This window comes from Scatophagus argus, chromosome 4 (assembly GCF_020382885.2).
Source record: "Scatophagus argus isolate fScaArg1 chromosome 4, fScaArg1.pri, whole genome shotgun sequence".
Lineage (NCBI taxonomy): Eukaryota > Metazoa > Chordata > Actinopteri > Scatophagidae > Scatophagus > Scatophagus argus.
The window spans coordinates 27,309,733-27,334,367 of record NC_058496.1 but is presented as its reverse complement, the minus strand read 5'-3'; the positions used below and the strand labels follow the sequence as shown (position 1 = coordinate 27,334,367).

At 42.7% G+C, this 24,635-nt stretch overlaps 1 protein-coding gene across 1 annotated transcript in view; it reads right to left on the bottom strand.

Annotated features, from left to right (window-relative positions):
- pdzd2 (PDZ domain containing 2) overlaps nucleotides 1-24,635 on the bottom strand; it is a 101,766-nt gene that overhangs the window by 28,691 nt on the left and 48,440 nt on the right. The window contains exons 10-19 of the mRNA XM_046386104.1: nucleotides 14,387-14,506; nucleotides 10,901-11,015; nucleotides 10,704-10,777; nucleotides 10,197-10,419; nucleotides 8,741-8,858; nucleotides 8,403-8,535; nucleotides 6,450-6,531; nucleotides 6,127-6,230; nucleotides 5,511-5,676; nucleotides 4,307-5,193 (exon numbers count right to left, since the gene is read on the bottom strand). Coding sequence (XP_046242060.1) covers nucleotides 4,307-5,193; nucleotides 5,511-5,676; nucleotides 6,127-6,230; nucleotides 6,450-6,531; nucleotides 8,403-8,535; nucleotides 8,741-8,858; nucleotides 10,197-10,419; nucleotides 10,704-10,777; nucleotides 10,901-11,015; nucleotides 14,387-14,506 — 2,022 coding nt within the window. The remainder of the gene's footprint in view (nucleotides 1-4,306; nucleotides 5,194-5,510; nucleotides 5,677-6,126; nucleotides 6,231-6,449; nucleotides 6,532-8,402; nucleotides 8,536-8,740; nucleotides 8,859-10,196; nucleotides 10,420-10,703; nucleotides 10,778-10,900; nucleotides 11,016-14,386; nucleotides 14,507-24,635) is intronic.

Below are 24,635 nucleotides of genomic sequence, written 5' to 3'. Positions count from 1 at the left end.
GTCTAGTGACGTAGGAGCATGGTCTGAGATCACAATACTATGATAATCACATGAGTGTAAATTCGAAAGCAGTCTGTTGTCTACAAGAATAAAATCTATTCGAGAATAGGTGTGGTGGACATGTGAAAAGAAAGAAAAAGATGTTTTTTCAGGGAATTTACACCTCCATGGGTCAGACAGGCCCAGCTCCCTTCCAAAAGACGCTAGCAACTTAGCAGAATTTGTAAAGGAATGTGGTCTATTGGAAGACCTCTCCAAATCAGTGTTTTGTACAAAGTTGAAATCTCCCTCAACAATAATGTGGTACTTTTTGATATTGGGAAAAGAAGTGAAAAGTCTTGAGATAAATTGTTCATTATTCCAATTAGGTGCATAGATGCTAGCTAAAATGACTTTGATGTTGCAGAGTGTCCCTGACTCAGTAACAAACCGAATATTATTTTAAATCAAAATGGCAGCAGCCAGGGGCTCTTGCACTAAACTTTGAGTGATATAAATGATTGAACCTACTCCTTTATGGTGCATAGTCTCATCACTATGTGATGTGCAGGAACACTACATATCCTTTCAGATCCGGAAGATGAGATATAATGTTACTTATTTTAGTAGACTGATTTGCGTCATTGGCATTTCAAGATATGAAACAATTATTATTCACTGTTTACTTTCCATTAAGGTAGTGGTGAGTTAGGACTACACAGTGTAATATATGAGAAATATATGAATATATAAAAATAAACATATAAAAATAAAGATATAAAAAAGATAAAAAAAAGAAAAAAATGAAAAACAAAGCAAAACAAAACAGTCAAACAAAAGGATGTAAATATATGGAGAAGAGACAAGCCCCCATCACCATTTCAGACACAGAAGTACCATGTACTACTTCTGAATTCTCTCGGGGAGAAGAATTCTCTCTTTTCCCTTACACCACCCACCCACAGGTATCACACAGAAAACGTAGCCTACATGTAATCCTGTCAGACCGTCAGATCATAAGTTTAGCTTAGTTTAGATCAGGGGTGCTCAATACATCGATCGCGATCTACCAGTCGATCGCGAAGGCACTGTGGGTAGATCACATGACATTAAAAAAAATTAGATGTCAGCCTATCATCCATCCCATCACTTGATTGATAGACGTAAGCCTATCATTCATCCCATCGCTTGATTGATATACAGGGCAGTCAGTCAGATGACATCTGACTTTTTCAGATACTTGGGTCACTGCGCATGAGCAAACCACGGCATCAAGTGCAGCAAAGCTAACATGCTAGCTAGCGAGTTTTTAGCCCTCGTTTTTTCCTCTTAAACTTAAAAGGGTATAAAAATGAGTGGGGAATCTGGACCAAGTAAAAAAAAAAAAAAAGAAAAAGAAAAAGTATCACTTTCATATGGAATGGTTTTTTTTCACAATGACATTTTCGAAGTGCGTTTGCGTTGTCCGGATAGCAGTCATTTTTCTCACAACATACTTCAAAAGCGAAAGCCGCCATTGAAGCATCGTTCCGAGTGAGCCTGAACTCTTCTCAAGGGGAAGATGAGATTTTGACGCTACAAGCTGACATTGAGCTGAAGTCCAGAGCTCATGGACAGTTCTGGAACTTACTCACAGAGGTAAAGTACCCCAACATGAGGAAATGTGCTACCTCCCTGACTGCATTATTCGGCTCCACTTATTTATGCTTTTCCCACGTGAAGATTATTAAGTCCAACTACTGTTCCACCATGACTGGTGAACATTTGGAAGTGTGCTTGAGGCTGGCTGTCAGCAGCTACTGTCCAGACTATGCATCCCTGGCTGATTCCATTCAGTGCAAGTCATCAGAGTAAACTCAGGTAATGACAAAAAATGTACATAGTTAATTGTGTTGTGTTGTGCAATATTGGCTCATGCGTGTATGCAACATAAATTGTACATTCTCAATTCTCAATATACTATACAAATAAATACATGTTTTGCATTTTTGTAGTAGGTAGATCATTTTGACTTGGTCATTTTTTTTCATTTTGGTCATTTTGCTCACATGCTGAAAAAGTGTGAGCACTCCTGGTTTAGACTATCCAATTGCTATTAGCCTATAATCAAATGTGTCCATTTGGCTGAAAAAAAGAATAGCATGCCAAAAAAAACATAACCTGAGTAGGCAACTGCCAACTGTTGAAATCAGTCATTTTCCATCGGAGGTCCGGAGTTCTGATATGATGCCAAAACTGCTGGGCTTCATTCACTGAAAAGAGGCGCCATTTCGCTCTGTTGTCAGCCTTGGTGAACAGTCGCACTGGATACAGCTGATGGATGGCTTCTTTGTACTCAGCTCGTTGGTCCATCACCTCTGGACAGTAATCGTCGTATATGTACACCGACTTGCCATCATATTTTCATTCACCTCGCTTCACCTGGCAGCATGAATCACCATGTCCTTGGTCTGAAATTTGTGGAAGCAAATGATCACGGCCCTAGGTTTAACCCCCTCTGCTGGTTTGGTTCTGCCCGGCAAGCCCTATCAAGTTCAGGGCGAAAAGACAAGCACGTCTTTGCCCAGCATATCCACCAGAAGATTAGAAAAAAAATGACGTTGGTCGTGTTCCCCCGACAACTACTCCACTAAGATGCACGTTGCACCATCTGCTTCTCCCTCTAGGTCAGTGATCTTGGCTCTCAGTTGTCATCAGCCATGCTGGTTACCTTTGATTACAAGAACTGCAGTTGATTCAGCCCAGATTCCAGATCAGAGATGCATTGTTCATAGTTAGTGACTGTGGTCTGCATGTCACCTAAATTGGAATAGATGGCAGCAAGTTTGTTTTCAAATCTGACAGATAGCAAGTACAGGCTTAGTTAGCAAATCCGCCCGCAGCAATGTCGATAGCAGAGTCAGTTGAAGCAAGTTGTTCTTTTTTCTGAAGGTTTACCAGGTCTAGATGACATACTGGCAGGCTAAGATTGTTAAGGCACCATTTAAAATGTAATTGTAGCAAAGCTGAGATTAATTAGATTGAATAATTGCTAAAATACAGACTGTGTGACAGGAGCTCGGAAAAACATTAGCCTACTCCATTCTGCTCACCAGAAGACGAGGGTCTTGCAATTTTGTTAATCCCGTATGATGATTATTACAGAAAGTTGGCTACACCTGCTCATCCTCAATGTTGTGGTGCAGCTGTCAGGATGCTCTAGGTACCAGCAGGACAGAAGCAGAGAGTCAGAGCAAAACAAGAGGTCCTCTGTATTTACCTGCACAACAACACAAACAGCTTTGAAGATTGTTGACCGACATTACTGCACTGACCTTAAAGCCCTTTTGGTGTTATGCAGAAATCTTTATTTTCCCTGAGGAAGGAAGCTGAGTGTAGTAACCCTCACTGCTGTTTACATCCCTCCCGGTGGTAACATTAGTGCTGCCCTCAGAAACTTACTAACCATGCATCCATTCATTTTCTATACGCTTTATACGTCAGGATTGCGGGTGGGCTGAGGCCTATCCCAGCTGACAACAGGAGACATGCAGCTGACACCAAACATGCTCACACGTCCACACCTAGAGGCAATGTAGAGGTCAAGACCCAGACTCAAACAATAATAATAATAATAATAATAATAATAATAATAATGCATTTTATTTCTAGACACTCAAGGTCACCTTACATCATTAATCATAAAAAACACACACAATATTAGCAAATCCAGAACCCTCTTACTGTGAGGTGACAGTGCTAACAACCACAACACCATGCCGCTCTTTGTTTACCTATATCCAAAGAAGCAGCTGCACCAAATCAGCTGATCTCACCCATTGCCTGCAGAAGGACGAACAGACTTAATCAGGAGATAACAGATTATGCCACCTTCCCAGTTAAGTAAACTCCGCTGTTTTTCTCGCTGCCCACTGAAGAAATCAGCCTACCATAACCACCAAGCACAGCCGCCTTGCGTCCTTCGTTTACTGTTTTCACCTGCCTTGTTATTTGCATATCAGTTTGACAACCGCTGGATTCTGCACTAGCTGGGTTCAAATTCAAACCTTCACTATTCACTTGATCAGTGTTATCTCTCAGATATTGACAGTTCTTAGTGAACACCAGATTGACACTGCTTTTACAGTTTGATTATTGGTCGATGGTAACAGGGAGGGTGTCCCATTATGTGAATAATTTTGACAATTAATGATATCTTTGATAATCATAAATAATCTGCTAATAACCAGGTCTGCTTCTACCTGTGCAAAACAGTATAATAATAATAATAATAACAATTTATTTTTATCTTTTATAATAGATAAAAGCTGAAACCAAAGAGACATACCCTTTCTGTTGCACCTCCAGGCTTTAATCCAGCGATGACAACTTTCAGAGGGGGTGACATAATCTCCGCATCAAGACCAAATGACTCATCCTCACTTCTCAACAGTGTCACTGTGTCGATAGTACAAACATCCACAAGCTCACTGGTATCTTCTATCTTACAGTGCTGATGGGGTATCATAGGGTCTCTTTCACATTGTGTTGCATGGGACAGTAGCTGCAATGGAGCAAAGACTGAAGTGGGATCATTTACTTTGGACTCTTGTTGGTGGGGGAGGCTTGGTGCATCAGTGCTCATCATACTTTTGACATGTGTCACTGCTTTACATACAAGCTTGGGGGAGTGATTTGACTTCACTTGTCCATCATCTTGATTTGTACAGTTCAGACTAACAATGGACAAATTACTAGCTCTAGAGGCCACCCCTGCATTGTGTTCAAAGGGGCATAAAGGGGCTTTGTGGATAGGCATGAAGGGTGACTCACAGCCAGATGACTCAGACATAGTTGTGGCACCTTTCTCACACTGTGACAAAGTACCAAAGAGTGGTGTTATCGCATCATTGCTTCCACACTTCCCCAAATGCCCACCATCTTCGCTGTCTCCATCTACATCTAATGACGATGTAGCTATTACAACTACTGCATCAGTTTCAGAGTTAACAGAGTCAGATGTTGTTGGCCTGTGGAAGAGCCCAGTGTTTCTAGCATTGTCATCACAAGGCTCTTCTTCAAAGCACATCATTTGTCGCTGTCGGAGAAGTGGGCTCTGACTGACTGAGGTGGGGCTACACACAGCAATGGGCTGGCAAACCATGTCTATCTGGTGATTAAGATGGACAGGGGTCATGTCTTCTGATGAGCTGTACACTGGTCCACTGTCCACTTCTGTTAGAAAGGGGTAGAGTGCTTAGGGTAAGATGAAGGTAATGTGCTTTATTTGAAAAGAAAACAAAAATGAACAAGTTAACAAAATCTTCACTGCAGGTAGATAAAGGTACCAGATGATTGTATTCATTATTCAACAGAATCTTTCTGAATTTTTTTCGTGCTGCCAAAGGCAAGTAACCAGATGAAACTGAAGAGTAATGCAGAAAATTAATCATGAAAAGATGGCCTTGATGAAAATAAGTCCACATGTCAGTCTACTGTATGAAATAAAATTACTACCATCTAGAGATACTCAGACTTGGGTGAAATTTTACCATGTTGCTCTCTTGCGTTGTCATCCACAGAGATACTGCTACTCTGCTGGTGGAGTGCTTCGTCAATGTTTGAGTCCATCAGCATGGATTCAGAGAGGAGTGAGTGCCTGGAAATGTCCTGAGAGAAGTACTGAGATAATTCTGTCTCTGAGCTCAGGGACCCTTGCTGGAGAATTGTGGAGATGAACAAGACAAAAACCACGGCCACATAGTCACTCCATGAAAAACTATGTAAAGGTAAAATCTGCATTTGTATAAAAAAATCCAGTGAATATTAATGACTAGATTTCACACATTTAGTGAAGCAGAAAATGGTCATGTCATGTTTATCAGATGAAAGGGTATACATTACTACTCTACTGTTATTATTGTGTATTAGATTGATCAAAAGTTGTTAGTGGTAACATAGGCCAAAACATTACATTGCGCCAGCAAAACACAGGGAAGAAGAAGACTGTTAAAAGTGGACAAAAAAAATACAAATGTTTAATAAAACTGTTTTTTTAATAATGACTCGGTGAGAGATCCAATACCAATGTACCATTTAAGGGGAATGAAACAACACATCTGTACCAAGTAAACAATAATACATGAATATTATTATATGAATTCTTACTCTGCAGACAGGCTCAAGGAATCTCTTCATGGTCCAGCTGAGAGCAGGGGTATCATCTCCCTGTCTGTCATTAGTTCCTGGGTAGGGGCTCTTGCAGGACAGTCCTATAGATTACAACAGTGGCTGCTGAACCCAGATAAGATCAGATATCCAGATCATAAAAAATCTGCCTCATGCTGCTAAACTTCCTGTAACTGAATCATGGTGTTCATATTGTAACTTGGACAGCTGTAAAATGTCAAAGTTAATATGTAAAATGACTGCAGTGCTGGAGTAAATAAAAAAAGCAAGGTGAAATATAAATGTAGTTAAAGACATCAGACCTTGGGAGTGCCCTCTGTTTTTGCTCAGTTTGTCCTTGTGGGTAGATCGAGCTATTACACGATCCATCTCCTGTTCTGACACCTGACAAAAGACAATGATCACAAATGGTAGACTACACTGGCAACTAGAAGTGTAAGTAATCAAAGTCAAAGAAAACACTTGTTGCAAAAGAAAAAAAATACATTACATTCACATGTAAGTATAAATATACAAATCAACATTGTATATTAACACTGAAGACACTGAAATTATGACAGAACAAATATGGAATTATGCTGTCGACAAAAAAGTGTTAAATAACCCAGAATATGTTTTATATTTTTGATTCTTCAAAGTAGCCAGCTTTTGCTTTGATGACAGCTTTGCACACTCTTGGAATTGTCTCAGTCAGTCTCATGAGGTAGTCACCTGGAATGGTTTTCCAACAATCTCAAAGGAGTTCCTTTCATCTACGTTTTGGAAAATAGCAAAAACTAATGATGTTCTCACAAACCAGATGGGAAGGCATGTTGCTGCAAAATGCTGTGGTGGCCATGCTAGTTAAGTGTGCCCTCAATTTTGAAGTCTCCAACAGTGACTAACAAAGATAGAGTGGTTAGTACCAAAACTCAAACTTGGACTCATCAGACCCAAGGACAGTTTTCCACTGATCTAATGTCCACTTGTTGTGTTTCTTGGCCCAAGCAAGTAGCAAGAAGCATTTATGTGAGCTCTAATCTGAAGTACTATAAATTGTCTTGGTTGACATGACTCAGCAGCATCGCGTGGCAGTTGGGGACAGTGCCCTTGGACTGGCAGACCAGGGTGGTGGTCCCTCTTTTTGGGAGGGGGTGCTGGAAGGTGTGCTCCAACTACAGAGGGATCACACTCCTCAGCCTTCCCGGGAAAGTCTATTCCAGGGTACTGGAGAGGAGAATCCGGTCGATAGTCGAACCTCTGATCCAAGAGAATCTCTTTACTTAACTGAGTGTTTCTTGCCATAATATGGACTTGTACAGAAGTTGCAGGTAACAAGAATTAATGGCTCAAATTAACTCTTGACAAGGCACACATGTGAATTGAAAACCATTCCAGGGGACAACCTTGTGAATTTAACAAGAGAATGCCATGAGTGTGCAAAGCTGTCATCAAAGCTAAATGTGGCTTCTTTGAACAATCTGAAATATGAAACATATTCCGGGTTGTTGAACACTTTTTTGTTTACCACATAATTCCATATGTGTTGTGTCTTTCATAGCTTGGATGCCCTCAGTATTAATGTACACTGTTAAAAATAATAAAAATAAAGAAAAATCACTGATGGAGAAAGTATGTTGAAGAGTGTGTTTACAAACAGCAACTTGCAAATCCTACACATGTAGAGATGCACCAATCGACCAGCCTAAGACTGACAGTTTTCAGCATGCCCAGTCAGACTGACAACCAGCTGGTCAGTCTAGCATATCTCTGATTCCAAGCTGGTCTTTTTTTACGCATGCCTCATACGTCATTCACACAGCAGAGCAGGCAGTAATGTCACAGCCACGCTAACATCAAAGCATGTGAGAGAATCAGTAGAAGAACGTCCCATGCTATGACTTTGGCTTTGACCAGTCACTAGTCATAATGAAAAACCCATCACCACAGCAAAGCAGTGTGGTGGCAGCTACATGCACTTGAGCTATAAGGCTCAAGAAAGTTGAAGGTGAACACAATTAAATCATGAGGGAAAACCTGCTGCAATCCGATACAAAATTGTCACTCGGAGAAGAATTTTTTTTTTCAGTAAAACAACGAGGCCGTGAACTTGTTTGACATGGTTTGCATAACCTGTGATGTGTTTCTGATTAATGACATACTAGAGTTCAGATTTCTGTTCTACAGATTATCAAGGACTTACACAGTACTAGATATATGAAGATCTTCAAAGAGAATGAATCAATCCATTTAAATTGAGACAAACACCTTCTTACCTTGGGGTTAGGGTGTCTGCTTATTATGAGGCTGACTGGTCCAGGGCCACATTCACTAAGGATGGCATAAGCCTCACTCAAAGCAGCATGACGAAGACTGACTGAGTCCACCTCCAGTATTTGATCTCCTCTGCTGCACAGAGAAACACAGCACTATCAAGAGACGTCTCTTTGTACATGTGCAAACACAAATGCACACATGTAATATGACCAATAAATGATTCATCAGTACACATTTGAATCTTTGTGTTCATATGCGGCTCAATATCACTGTATCAGAGCAACTACATAGTTGTGTCTGTTCTTTTCCAATTCAAAGATGACTTTGGTGTTTTTACCTGAGCCTGCTATCCATCTTGGCTACAGATCCCAGTGCCAGATTATGTATGTAGATACCAGGAGCAGAGTTCTCCAGTGTCAGACAGCAAACTCCAATCCCCAGACCAACACCAGGCTCTAAAACAAATCAACACTGACTATCAGAAAGCAGTGTTCTCAAAGAGCAAGTTAATCATGAAAGTACAAGGATATACTGTCCAAATATTGCAGTGTTTCCCCTACAATTGTTTTAGGGGGGTGCCCCGCCCCCCCCAAGAACGCAGACTGGAAGTAGTGGGAGGCTGCTTTGTACAGATGGGGGGAGGCAGCAGCGGGGATGGAGGCACTGGCGTAGCCAGAAATTTTTAATTAGGCAGGCCTTTACGAAATAAGGTGGGCCTATCAATACAGCCCGGGTTTCATCTGTTTCTCAGCTCAGCGTTCAGCTCACACCCCTCACTGCACAACTGCCCTTGCAACTTGTAAATTTTTGCATTTAAACCGCAAGGTTGCAAGGATAACTTTTACAGAAGGGGTTCTCCAGAAGGGCAGTGTCTTAAAAACTGCCTAGGCTTAATCCTTTGTCCATTAATTCTGAAAAGCACAACATCTACCATGTTTTCATGCAAGAATCTTGAAAAGCACAACATCTACCTTGTTTTCATGCAAGACGCCACACAAGCAAGCTACCTGTCAACATTATGGCACCAAGCCAGATTTGACGCGCATGGTGCTTGATTGGCAGGATCAGGAATCACAGTCCAGATCCAGAGTTGTGTACCAAAAGGTCAGTACACGGTAAGGCAATCAGAACAGGAAAATAAATCCAAAGGGATAGGCAAAGACACTAAACAATGGTCATGGGGGGATAAAAAGATGAAACACTAGAGATAATGCTGGAATGTAGGAAGCTATGGTATATGATGAACTGGCAGAGAACGCTTTGGGAGCACAGGTATATATAGACACTACAGAGCAAGGCACAGGTGAAACTAATCCGGATGGGGCAAACAATCATAATGGTGGGAAAAAGACAGCAGAAAAGCAGAAAACAATACAACAATTGACAATTGTTGTGACAGGACAAAAGCAAAAACACATTGTCTGGAGGGTGTGACATGTATTTCTGTGTATATTTGGTTTAGGCTCTTATAACAGTAGATTAATGCCCAGGGTAATAACACATGGGTAAAATGTTTGGGCGTCCACAAACTCTGTGCAGAGATGTACACCTTTTTCACAGCTCTAGTGTCTGTGATGATTTTTACCTGTTGGCATTTGTAAATCTGTAATACTGATTGTTCACTGATTGTTTGACCTGTGAATGTGTACATACATGTCTTGTGTCATAGCTTACATGTTACTTGCTGCTCTCTTCAAGACTGTGTTAAATTAATCTCAACCACAACTCAAATTTGGTGTTGAGAACAGACACAAGCAGGACTTGCAAAACGATGAAGCCATCAATCTGCTAACCTTTATTAAGTGTAACTTCCATGATGATGCAGTCTTTTGGACCAAGTCCTGGGCCCCTGTGGCCATCAGCCTCTTCAAACCCTGAAACGACATGTGCTCTCCCACTGGTACAGGAGTTGGGTGAGCTGGAACGGCTGAGGATGGAGGGGGTTGCACAAGGTGTTAGGCTGGGACTGCGAAGGCGAGTTCGAATCGTCATTGTCACCACACCTTTTTTCAGTTGCTGTTGGAAGAAGATAAACATGGTTCCAATGTTAAGAAAGTAGAGGTGAAAACAATTTTATCTTGAAAAGTTTTTAGAAACTAAAACAATTTCAAGTGCCTTTTAAGTGCTTAAGTCAGTTTACTTGCTGGCACTGTGAGCATAAAAACTTCAATAAATCAGTTACCAAACACAAAGTTTGACAGTCTATTATTATACAACAAAATTTCTCCAGTTTTGGATTTATGATTAAACTGTTTATAACATCACTGATAGGAAGAGCGAATTGTGAACATGCAGTCCACCTTGAAGGTCTGGATGGCCTGTTGGTGTGTAAGTCCTTGGAGAGACTCTCCATTCACTTCCAGAATCTCATCTCCTGCACAGGGAATCATACAATTAAGAAGGATGTAAATGTAGATCATTGTTTCTCTAATATATACATTTTACTTTCCTATGTACACTCTCTATTCAGTAAAATAGAATGAATAGGTATGGTTACCCTCTTTCAGTCGTCCATCAGCTGCTGCAGCTCCATGGGGGAAAATAGTTTTGACAAAAATTCCCATCTGACCACGTGCTGAGTCCTGCCCACCAACAATACTGAATCCTAGGCCCTATAAAGGTCAGATCTCTGTGAATGTCAGATAGGACTAGAAAACTTGTCAATTTAGTTTTTTTCTAAGAATATTATTTTTCTTTAATGGTTGACGGTGGTGAAACTTAGATTCCATGCTGCCTTCTGATCTCATCTCAGATTAATAAAATTACAATGCAGCAATTGTAACTTTGCAGTAGTGCACTACTACATGGCTGTAGGTTACTACTACATGGCAAATGAAATAAAAATTCAACTCAGTTTCTGTCCATGTCCAAGTGTTGCTCAGTTGTTGAACAAACAGTTGTTAGTTAATAGCATCTCCGAACTTCAAAATTGACATTCAGAGAAATACACAGCAACACATTATCATGAAATACATTTCCCATAATGAAAAAATAAAAATCACATTTAGGTTTGTTACTTTTAAGCACTAAATTAGGATTAAATAAGATATTTGATGTGGGAACCTTAAGTATCTATATATCCTTAAGTATCTAGTATCTATCTATTAAGTACTATAAGTAAGAAATCTATGGAGAAATTCTTGGTTTCTCCACAGATTTCTGCTATCAGCTGGAATCAAATATTGTTTTGCCTGTACCCTGAAATTTGATAACCTTCTATGATGAGGTTCATGATATCAGTATCCATATTTTCAGTGTCATTACTGCCTTCTTCGTATACTGCTGTGAAATTAGATAGGGGCTATTTTACAGTGCATTTTTACAGTTCATTTTTTTGCACATTTTGTTATGTTACAGTCTCATTCCAAAATGGATTAAATTCATTTTTCCCCTCAAAATGCTACACAGAATACCCCAAAGTGAAACAGATTTACTTGAATTTTATTGCAAATTTATTAAAAATTAAAAAAATATAACATGTACATAAGTATTCATACCCTGTGATCAATACTTTGTTGAAGCCCCTTTGGCAGCAATTACAGCCTCAAGTCATTTTGAGTATGATCCTATAAGCTTGGCACACTTATTTTAGGGCAATTTCTCCCACTCTTCAATGCAGAACCTCTCAAGCTCCATCAGGTTGGATGGGGTGCGTTGGTCATTTTCAGATCTCTCCAGAGATGCTCAAAAGGGTTCAAGTCTGGGCTCTGGCTGGGCCACTCAAGGACAGAGTTGTCCTTGATGTGAGATGGGTTGGTGGAGTCACCTGCAATTCTGATGGCTTTGTGGGTGAGGCAAGTGTTGTAGATGTCCAGAAGGGAAGGGAGAGAGACACCAATGATCCTCTCAGCTGCTCTCACGATGCATAGTCTTGCAGTTGGACACAGTGCAGGCGCCGTACCACAAGGTGATGCAGCTGGTCAGGATGCTCTCGATGGTGCCTCTGCAGAGGATGTGCATGATGGGGGCCAGGGCTCTTGCTCTTCTCAGTTTGCGGAGAAAGTACAGGTGCTATTGGGCTTTTTTTGGCCAGTGATGCAGTGTTGTTGCTCCAGGACAAGTCTTCAGAGATGAGCACACCCAGGAACTTGGTGCTGCTTACCCCCTCCACTGCAGCACTATTGATGGTCAGAGGAGCATGCTGGGTGTGCACTCTCCTGAATTTCACAACAATCTCCTTCGTCTTCGCCACATTCGGGCAGAGATTGTTGTCCTTGCACGACACAACCAGGCGGCTCGCCTCACTCCTGTAGATTGTCTCATCATCGTTGTTGATGAGACCCACCACAGTAGTGTCGTCTGCAAACTTGATGAAGAGGTTGGAGCTGAATGTTGGTGTACAGTGGTCGGTCAGCAGGGTGAAGGGGGGGGGGGGGGGGGGGATTCAGCACACATCCTTGAAGGGCCCGTGTTCAGCACGATGGTGCCTGAGGTGTTGCTGCCAACCCAAACTGCCTGTGGTCATCCCATCAGGAAGTCCAGCATCCAGTCGCACAGATAGGTGTTGAGCCCCAGCTGGTCCAGTTTTGAATGAGCTGCTGGAGGGCAGGGGGCAGACTTGATGTGCTGCATGACTAGCTGCTTGAAGCACTTCATAAGGAGTGAGGCATGTGGGGACAACAGCCTGGCTCAGTAAGGTGTTGAAGATCCGTGAGTTCCTCAGCACAGTCTCTCAGAACACAACGGGGAATGTTGTCAGGACCCAGAGCTTTCAGTGCACTTGTCCTTTCGAGAGATCTCCTCACGCTATCTGGGGATAGCGGTAACACCTGGTCACCGGGAGGTGGTTGAGCAGGCCGCAGTCGCGTATTTCTTCCGCGTCCTCTGAATTTATATCTGTGAATGTGTTTCTGCAGATGTTGAGCACAACCTCAAGGGAGTATGCGCGCCTTAAGACTAATGGACGTAACAAGGACAAACAGATACATGTTGACGCAAAACACAAAAAACATGAAAACACTGCTCTGCTGGGACGGAGAGAAGCAGCTGTGTGTGCACTCATCTTGTTTAATTGTCCTTCTTGAAGGTTCTCCCCTCTCCACAGAGCAACGTTGGAGCTCTGTCAGAGTGACCACTGGGATCTTGGTCACCTCCCTGACTAAGGCAATTCTACCCCAATCACTCAGTTAAGTTGGCCGGCCAGCTCTAGGGAGAGTCCTGGAGGTTCCAAACTCTTCCACTTATGGATCAGAACTCTTTCTGTACCCTTCCCCAGATCTGTGCCTCGACACAATCCTGTCTCGGAGGTCTACAGACAATTCCTTTGACTTCATGGCTTGGTTTGTGCTCCGATATGCTCTGCCAACTGTGAGGGCTTATAAAGGTGTGTGTCTTTCCAAATCATGCCCAATCAACTGAATTTACCACAGGTGGACTCAACTCAAGTTGCAGAAACCTCTGAAGGATGATCAATGGAAACAGGATGCACATGAGCTCATGGCAAAGGGTGTAAATACTTATGTACATATTACATTTTTTTTGTTTTTCATTTTTAATAAATTTGCAAAAAATTCCAGCAAACTTGTCATTATGAAGTATTTTGTGTAGGATTTTGAGGGAGCAATTTAATTTAATCTATTTTGGAATGAGACTGTAGCATAACAAAATGTGGAAAAAGCGAAGCAGTGTGAATACTTTTCAGATGCACTGTACGAGGCCACAAAATAGTCAGTTTAATAATTTTTGAAAACACACCCGTATGGGACTCTCATAATCTTTAGGCAGGAAGTTGTCCTTGATATGTTTGACACTAGTTATCCTGATAGCTGAATGGTTAATATGCATACCACATAATCACAAATTGATTCTGTCTTTAATCGGAACAGAGTATGATTAAAAACACAAATACATAAACACATCATGTCAGGAAATATCAAAACCAGCCAGTGGCTATGAAAACACATACACACCTTATTGTGTGCTTGTGTACACATATTAGGTGTACATTCTCTGTGCTTTAATCATGCATACATGTGGCACTCACCTTGCCCTGGCCTTTCATCAGCACTATACTGGAGATAATGGATGGCTGTGTCAGTCGCCATGGAGACTCCACTTGAATGGTGCTCAGAGAGCGAGCTGATTTCTTGATTATCTGATGTTCCTAAAAGGGAGGTGAACATATCAAGCGAATAAAGACTGAGGCAAATAATTATTGTAAAAAACATATAATTAGGATGATGAAATGTTTAAGTTGCCATTGGAGTAATTAAAGTATAGGTCTTCCTGTATTGCTGGTTTGCTGCTGTTGCTGGTGGAAAATGTCAATCTTGATGAATTAACCCTCTGTAGGGTTTGTGGGAATATCACCCACGCAGCCAGTAATATATTCACTGCTCAATTAACCTCTCATTAACATAGAAATTAGTGCTGCTCTTCTTGATATTGCTGTCATGACAATAAGGCCAGAGTCAGTGATTTTTTTTCTTCCAACAAAGAGCACTACTACTTTACTACTTTATTACTTATAATAAATATTGCTATATTACAATATTTTATCATACCTTAATGAAATTTCAATGAATTGAGATATCAGTCTGCTCTAGTTTCCTTCTTGGTTCAGTGATTTATATGTTTTTAATATGTCTTCTCACTTATAAGATTAATAACTGGCTGGAATCCAGTTCTCAGGAACCACTTCTGCATGCTTTTAGCTACATAGACCATTCAAATGTCAAAACGTTAAGCAGTTTAGAGACTTAGACTTAGACTTTCTTTATTTGTCATTTGGATTTTCATCACAAACGAAATTTCGGTACAGTGGCTCAAGCATAGCAGGAATTACCGACATATTCTTTTTAAAAGAAAAAAGTAAAAAATATAATATATACACACAATAAATATGCAGTAAAAAGTACTTGAAAAATGAGGTATTTTGTATAAAAAGTCAGTCAGCATATATACATATGTAATTATTATTGTACAGTGAGTATTTGTAATAAATAGTACTTTTGTAGATGTACAGAATATAAATATATTGCACAGTAAATAAATGGGCTGTAGTCCTGAGTGGTGTTTGTGTGGGTGAGGAGGGGAAGTGATCAAGTAGAGTTAAGTAGTCTTATGGCATATGGAAAGAAGCTGTTTGCGAGTCTGGTTGTTCTGCACCGCATGCTGCGGAATCTTCTGCCAGAGAACAGACCATGGTGAGGGTGGGAGGGGTCACTGGTGATGTTGTGGGCCCTGGTCAGGCAGCGTTTCCTTGCAATGTCCTGGAGAGGAGGGAGTGGGGTCCCAATGATTTTCTCCGCTGTCCTCGCCACCCTCTGTAGTGATTTCCAGTCAGAGGCACTACAGGCCGCTGACCAGACTGAGATGCAGTTGGTCAGGATGCTCTCTATAGTTCCTCTGTAGAAGGTGGTGAGGATGGGAGCGGGTAGTTGTACTCTCCTCATCCGGCGAAGAAAGTGCATGCGCTGCTGGGCCCTCTTTACCAGCGTGCCAGTTTGATTGGACCAGGTTAAAGAGTCAGTTATCTGCAGCCCCAGGAACCTGGTGCTGCTGACAATCTCCACTGCTACATTGTTGATGGTGAGAGGGGTGTGGCTGGGCCGGTTCCTCCTGAAGTCCACAATGATCTCTTTTGTTTTAGAGACATTCAGGATCAGGTTGTTGGTGTCACACCAGACTGCCAGATGTTTCACCTCCTCTCTGTAGGCCTGCTCATCGTTGTTCGTGATGAGGCCCACTACTGTTGTGTCGTCTGCGAACTTCACAATGTGGTTGGTAGTGGACCTGGCGTAGCAGTCGTGTGTCATAAGTGTGAATAGCAGCGGACTCAGGACACATCCCTGAGGGGGGCCGGTGCTCAGAGAGATGACACTGGAGACGTTGTTTCCCACCCGCACACGCTGAGGTCTGTTGGTGAGGAAATCAAGCAGCCAGTTGCAGAGGTGGGTGTTATATCCAAGGGGGGCCAGTTTATTTATCAGGTGTTGTGGAATGATGGTATTGAATGCGGAGCTGAAATCCAGAAACAGCATCCGCACGTGTGTGTTTTCCCCTTCCAGATGCTCCAGGCTCCGATGGACTGTGGAGGAGATGGCATCCTCTGTGGAGCGGTTGCGGCGATAAGCAAACTGGTACGGTTCGAATATTGAGGGGAGTCCAGAAACCATGTGGTCCTTTACCAACCTCTCAAAGCACTTCATCATGATTGGTGTAAGTGCAACTGGGCGGTAGTCATTGAGGGAGGAGGTTGTGTTGTTTTTGGGTACCGGTACGATGATGGCAGTTTTGAAGCAGGATGGTACCACAGCCTGGTGAAGTGTTGTATTGAAAATGTCTGTGAGAACCCCAGCCGGCTGGTCAGCACATTCCTTGAGCACTCTTCCTGGTATATTGTCAGGGCCAGCTGCTTTCTGGGTATTCACCTTCCTCAGGGTTCTCCGGACATCAGCTGAATCCAGGCGGAGTATCTGCTCACCTGGACGAGGAATGGATTTTATTGCTGAGGTGGTGTTCAGTGCCTCGAACCTCCCAAGTGTTTGTTCAGTTGGTTGAGGAAGCCAGTGTTGTTCTCACAGGAAGGGGTAGGAGCCTTGTAGTCAGGAATAGATTGGATGCCCTGCCACATCCGTCTGGTGTTAGTGGGGTCATTGAAGAAGTCCTGTATTTTTTGTCCATGAGTGCGCTTGGCCAGTCTTATAGCCCGGTTCAGGTTGGCTCTAGCTGTTTTCAGAGACACCATGTCACCGGACTTGAAAGCCTTGTTTCTTGCTTTCAGCCTTGCACGTACCTCACTGGTCATCCAGGGTTTCTCATTTGCCCGGGTGGTGATAGTTTTTACCACGCTAACATCCTCCGAACATTTCTGGATGTATCCTGACACAGATTCAGCATACTCCTCAATGTCCACGGCAGCTGACTTAAACATGTCCCAGTCAGTAGACTGGAAACAGTCTTGTAGGGCATCCATGGCTCCTGCAGGCCAAATCCTCACCTGTTTCACAGTGGGTTTATTCCTGATCAATAGGGGCTTATATGCAGGAATTAGCATCACAGAGAGGTGGTCTGAGGAGCCGAGGTGGGGGCGGGGTGTTGCCTTGAAAGCCCCTTTGATGTTGCTGTAAATCAGGTCCAGCGTATTCTCGCCTCTCGTGGCAAAATCCACATACTGGTGGAAGTGAGGAAATACAGTTTTCATATTGGCCTGATTAAAGTCCCCTGCCACCATAAACACCCCCTCTGGATGTGCAGCTTGCAGGTCACTGATGGAGCGGTAGAGGACATTCATGGCATCTCTGGTATTTGCACTGGGTGGAATGTACACTGCTGTGATGATGATAGCAGTGAATTCCCGATAGATAAAAAGGTCTGCATTTCACCGTCAGTAGTTCCACATCAGGAGAACAGTGACATGTGATCTTCTCTGCATTGCTACACCAGTTGTTGTTTATGTATATGCAGACCCCACCGCCCCGTGATTTGCCAATGAGAGAGCTGTCTCTGTCCAACCTGAATGTTGTTAGCCCCTCCAGATCTGCCAGTTTGACAACTTTAATAGTGACTGCATTCAGATTTTTGAAACTTTTATACTTTGGAGATAAAAGATTCTTTTTTTTTTACAATTACGTGGAAGAAAATGACACAAACAGTTTACAAACAACACAACACGTGTATTCAGTACATACATATTGTACATACATATGTAAAGATCAATGTGAATTGGAAATCAGTTTTAATGAAAATGCAAGTACATCAATAGATATGCTTCTAGATCTATCTAAATGTACTAGAAACCCATCGATAGCCCAGTCCTACAGGTACTAGTTGGTTGACTGAAGCTTTGCTGCTAACTCTTCACAAAGACTAGTCATCTTAGCATACTGTCCATCCATCCATTTTCTATACCGCTTATCCGTCAGGGTCGCGGGGGAGCTGGAGCCTATCCCAGCTGACTACGGGCGAGAGGCGGGGTACACCCTGGACTGGTCGCCAGTCAATCGCAGGGCCAACACACAAAGACAAACAACCACACACTCTCACACTCACACCTAGGGGCAATTTAGAGTAGTCAATTAACCTAATGTGCATGTTTTTGGTATTGTGGGAGGAAGCCGGAGAACCCGGAGAAAACCCACGCAGGCACAGGGAGAACATGCAAACTCCACATAGAAGGGCCCAGACCGGGATTCGAACCTGGAACCCTCTTGCTATGAGGCGACAGTGCTAACCACTGCACCACCGTGCCGCCCCTTGTTAGCATACTGTTGCTTGTAAAAACAAGAACAACATGTAAGATAAGGTCTACATAGTTTACATAGCACCATCAAATCTTATCTATGAAATCTGTCTTAGGTTTGAAGACATTTGAGTTTTACAAGAAAAAGAGACAGTCAGACCATTTGTAAGGCAAACAGTTTGACAAAGTATGACAAATAAGTAAGTATGACAAATCTAAAAACTCAACTGGTGAGATGGTATGGTGAAACCTATATGGGCAATGAGGAGCATGTGGATGCTAGTACAGCTAGCACAAGGAAGAAAATGCAAGACAAAAACACAGATATACTTTTTCCAGCCATAACTTGGCCACAACTCCATCAACTATAGCCCGTTTCATTGCTAAGGACAGAGTAATAGAGAATAGAGAGTAGAGTAATTGAAGTGATGGCTTTCATGACATAACTAAAAGAACCATGGTACAAAAGAACGAAGCATAGAGTGTAACAGTAATAATAATAATAATTTATATAGCACTTATCAAAACTCACAGTTTACTCACAGTTAAGTGCTTTACAATAAAAAATTATTGCAGACCAAATCAGTGATTAATTAATTAGATAAAATACAGTAAAATTCAATAAAATAAAATGAAACAGGATAAGTGAAATATATCTGTGGAGATTCTCAGTCATCCAGGTCATATTCACTCAAAGAGTTAAAGCAAGGTGTTGCTCCTCTTCCGGTTATTGCCACTAGTGAGACACACTCCTCATCACATCCACAAAAAGAAGACCCACCAACCATAAAAAGGACAATAACAGGAAGAGGAGTAACATTGTCATTCCTTATGTGTCAGGATTATCAGAAAAACTAAGAAGGTAAGAACAATTTTCAACAACCACGGCATCCCGGTCCATTGCAAACCAATGATTACACTTAGACAGAAACTGGTCCACCCCAAGAACAAAATCCCCAGGGAAAAACAGAGCAATATCATATATGCAGTCCAGTGCAGTGAAGAATGCTCTGATCTTTACATTGGTGAAACAAAACAGTCACTCCACAGAGGAATGGCACAACACAGGAGAGCCACCTCCACAGGACAAGACTCATCTTTCCTAAAGATGTAAGCAGTCCACTTACATCTTTAGGAAAAGGGACATTGCTTTGATGACAGCAATGTCCACATTCTTGACAGAGAGGACAGGTGGTACAAAGAGGGGTCAAGGAAGCCATCTATGTTAAGTTGGAAAAACCTTCACTTAACAGAGGTGGTGGACTTAGACATCATCTCTCTTGCACTTACAATGCTGTCCTCCCATCCATACCCAGGCAGTTTCACTCCAATTCACATAAAAGCCATAAGAACAATGGGTCGTTAACCGGTCATACCCGAACTCATTAACAGTCTCACAGCCATTAGCCAGTCGTTAGACTCAGATAGCCAGTCATTAGACACAGAGGGCCATCACTGGCAGTCAAACTACATAGACAAATTTGCAGGACTATCAGATCCTTCACTTAGTCACCCCCACTGAGGTGTATATATTTGTTCCCCACCAGACAGTTTTTTCAGAACTGATGAAGCTGCTTGGATTAGCAGCGAAACGTCTTCAAGTCAAATCTTCACAAGTCCAGACGTCTTGATTTAACTCTTTGAGAGATAAGTGAAATAACATTGAGTTTGATAGGATCAATGGCTATCAAGTGATAAATATGAGTTTTAAGAAGAGATTTAAAAGAGGACACCAAGTTTGCCCGCCTGAGATCCTCTGGCAAGGAGTTCCAGAGTTTGGGGGCGTGGACAGCGAAGGTGCGGTCATCCTTAGTGATTAGCCAGGATTTGGGGATTGACAGAGCCTTGCCAGAGGATCTCAGGCTGTGCTCAGGCTCATATGGAATTAAAAGGTCCTGTATGTAAGAGGGAGCCCGGCCATTTACGGCTTTAAAAACCAAACGTAAAATCTTAAAATCAATTCTAAAATTCACAGGAAGTCAGTGAAAGGCAGCGAGAACTGGTGTTATGTGATCACTCCTGGTATGAGTTAAAAGTATGGTGGCAGTGTTCTGGATCGACTCTAGTTTGAGAATGTTATGATTACTGATACTGAGTGAAGGGTGTTACAACAGTCAAATCTGGAAGAAATGAGGGCATGCATGACAGTTTCAAACAGAGGTGGGGGTAGGAACGGTCAAATTTTTCTTAATTGTCTTAGCTGTGAGAAACAGGATTGAACAACCTTGGTTACTTGTGTATCAAAGGAGAGCTCGGAGTTGAAGATGATACCAAGGTTGCAGACCTCAACACATACATTATTTGACAAGGTGCCAAGACAGGAGGACAGATGGGTAATATTACTGGGGGTGAGAGGCGTAATTATGATGATTCCTGATTTAGTGTCATTTAACTGCAGAAAGCTGCTGGACATCCAGTTTTTGATTTCTGTTAAGCAGGACAGGATATGTGTGACATCAGAGCTGCTGGTCGTGAGTGGTACATAGAGGTGAATGTTATCAGCACAACAGTAGAAATTAATATTGTGACAGCGCAGGATATGACTGAGGGGTAGTATGTAGACAGTGAAAAGGAGAGGACCCAGTATGGACCCCTGAGGCACAGTAAAGTGGAGTGGACCCAGAGGATGCATTTCCCAGCCTGACTGAAAAGGACCTATTTGATAGGTATGAGGTGAACCTTTCTAGTGCACTTCACTGACTCCAACAGTGTGCTTCAAACAGCTGATTAAAACACTGAGATCTACAGAGTAGAATGCGGCACTGAGGTCCAGGAGGATCAAAATCAAGTGCAGACCAGAGTCAGCTGTCAGTAGTAGGTCATTTGAGACTTTGATAAGTGGGCTCCGGAAACCAGACTGGAACTTGAAAAAATGCAGTTTTCGTTCATAAAAGAAATTAGCTGGGAGGCCACAACTTTTTCTAGAATTTTGGATAGAAATGGTAACTTAGAGATCGGTCTATAGTTACTTAGATGGCACTGCACCAGGTCATGCTGTGCAGGACGTCAGTCAAGGCGAAAAGCAGCAAAATTAGATCAAAGCATTTTTGAACCACTTTTGTTGAGATGTAAGCCATCCTGTTGAAAAAGATCCAGTCTGGTCCAGAAAGAATCAAAATTATGGATGAACCCAATGTCAGTGGCAGTGGTGAAATTTTTTAACCAGTTGTGCAGGCTAAAAAGATGGCTGAAATGCTCTGGATTTTGGGAAATCACAGGGATCTGACCCGAGAAGATAGACCTCCTCCCCAGACTTTCAAAGGTGGAGATGAGAGATTCACATTTATATCACGTATCGCAGTTTTGTGAACTGCCTAGCCATGACGTCATAACACCCTGAGTGCGAAATTATCATGCGGCTATGGATATATGTCAAGGAGATAAGTTCATTAAAGTCAGTAGTGATGCCACCAGGAGCGCTATAAGTTAACAGATTATGGAGTCTCCAACCACTAAAATGTCGTCGGTTGTGCCATCCGGCTTCACCTGATCGGCACCCTGGGCAGGCGGTGCGCAGTGCCGGATGGAGCGGCCCACTGATCCAAACATTTTTGCCCGACGGCATGCAGCGCGATCCTCCTAATGTTAGAGATGTGCTGCGGCTCACAAAAGGTTGGGAAACACTGCTTTAGACAAGTTGGCTGAGAGACCAATGCCAACTGCCGCTGGAGAACCTGTTTCCACCTCCTATGTGTATAAATGTCTGAGGGTTCGAACAACCCTGGTGACAATGTTGGCTGAGGTCTTCAACAGTAGCAGGTGGTTTGGTGGTACAGACCTCTGATTTGCAGGACCAAACCCACCACCAGAACCATCCAGGTTTGGGTGGAGGAGGTTTCCTCAGCCTTACAGGACCACTTTGAGCACACAGACCGGGGAGTGTTCAAAGCAGACGCTGATCTAGAGGACTACACATCAGCTGTGCTGTCCTATGTTCACTTCTGTACTGATGCTGTCCTACCCACAAAGACAATCACGGTTTTTCCTAACCAAAAGCCATGAGTGGACGGCACAGTGTGGCCGCTCTTAAAAGCCCGGGATGTAGCCTATAGGTCAGGAGATAGGCTGGCTTACAGCAGGGCCCGGAAAGAACTGAAAAAGGGCATCCAGCTGGCAAAACACAGGTACAAGCAGCGCACTGACGAGCACATCAACAACAACAATCCACAAAACAAGTGGAAAGGCATCACGACCATTACGGACTACAAGCACAATGACCAGCAGGTCACCCATGACCTGACTTTGCCTGACACCTTGAACAGCGTCTCTGCACGCTTTGACTCTCCAAACAGCAGAAGAACTGCACATCTTCCTCAGTCAGAGGTGCAGCATCAGCCTCTCATCCTGCAGCTGCACCAAGTGACCTCCGCCTTGAGAAGGATCAACGTCAACAAGGCTGCAGGTCCAGACAAGGTGTCAGGTCGCACTCTGAAGTCATGCACTGACCAACTAGCAGAAGTCTTTCTGGACATATTCAACCTGTCGATGCAGCTGTCCATGGTCCCTGTGTGCATGAAGCCCTTCATCATTGTGCCTGTGCCCAAAACATCAACCATCTCCCGCCTCAACGACTACCGACCTGTTGCTCCGACCCCGGTTATCATGAAGTGCTTCGAGAGGATCCTCCTAAGATACATCAAGGACGCCATCCCCGCCGGCCTGGACAGCCTGCAGTTTGCCTACAGGGAGAACCGTTCTACGGAGGATGCTGTGTCCTTAGCATTTCACACGGCCCTGACTCACCTGCAGCATCCTAACACCTATGTTAGACATATTGGTGTAAACTGTGTTTTAGAAGTAATTAAAAAAACAAATAAATCAGTAGAGGATACCCTGGAATAAGACAAGCAGGTGCAAGATAATTCAATCTGTGGAAAGTACCCAGCTAACCAAGGATAAGCTGACCTAATGGTGTAAAAACAAAGATGGTAAAGGGATGGATAATAGGCGTGGAAAGGTCCAGACCTATATAAAGTAGAGCCACGAGTCATTTTGTTCAGAGCCCTTCATGTGTACTCAGCGTATATTGTGAACGGTTTTCTTTTATTGTCAGCATTAAAGTCTTTGCTGCTCAGAATCCTGTCTCCTGTTGATGGTTCTACTGGACTTTGAGAGAAGATTTTCCTGAACAATTAGAAATTAATGTTTTGTGGCCCTGAGCTTCGGCTTGGAGTCCACACTACAAAACAGGCGAGCCAGTCAGGAGGGAGTCTCCAGCCAGCGGGGTCCACACTTTGCCACCAGACCCAAGGCCACCAAATTTAAAGGTAAGCAGAGTCTTTATTTTCTGCAAATTAATGAGATGGATTCAATGGCCAGAGAGTTCAGAATTGATGCACCAATGGAAAGACTGGATACAAGGAGAGCTACCCACTGCACAGGAACCACAGCTGTCATTACACTGCACCCTGATGTTTGAAAAACAACAGAACGCTGATTACAAAGACTGTTGGACAGAACTGATCACTGGCAAGATATTCTCAATGATATGTCAAAACCTGTACGTTGGACCACAAGGAGCTGCAGCAGCAGTCATTTTCCCACAAGAACTGTGTCCCTGGTTTCAAGTACCTAACTCCGCCCCTCATATTACTCTCCTGATTGCTGTTGGACAAAAAGCACAAAGCCTAGGTCCAATGGTGACGGAAGCACTGCAAGTGCAAGCATGGAAGAACACCTCAAACCCTCAAACACAATCCTGATCTGATGGACAATACTGTATCTGAAGGTATCTCTGCGAACATAAGTTGAAGGAACAAGAGTTCAAGTATTGCTAAGTCGGAGACCTCCAACTCAGTTGCCACTCTCAGAGGAACACACGTTACTAACCCAAATACCTCCTAGATTATGGTCTCAGAGTAAAACAGATAAAGGGCTGGTTAAGTCAGCACAGCCAGTCTACATTAAAGTAAAAAAAGGTGTTGTGTTGCATTACAAAAAACAGTATCCATTAAAGCCACATCAAATAATAGGAATACAACCTATCATCAATGGCTTGGTAGCAGCAGGAGTGCTAAAACTAACTAGAAGTCAATGCAACACCACAACT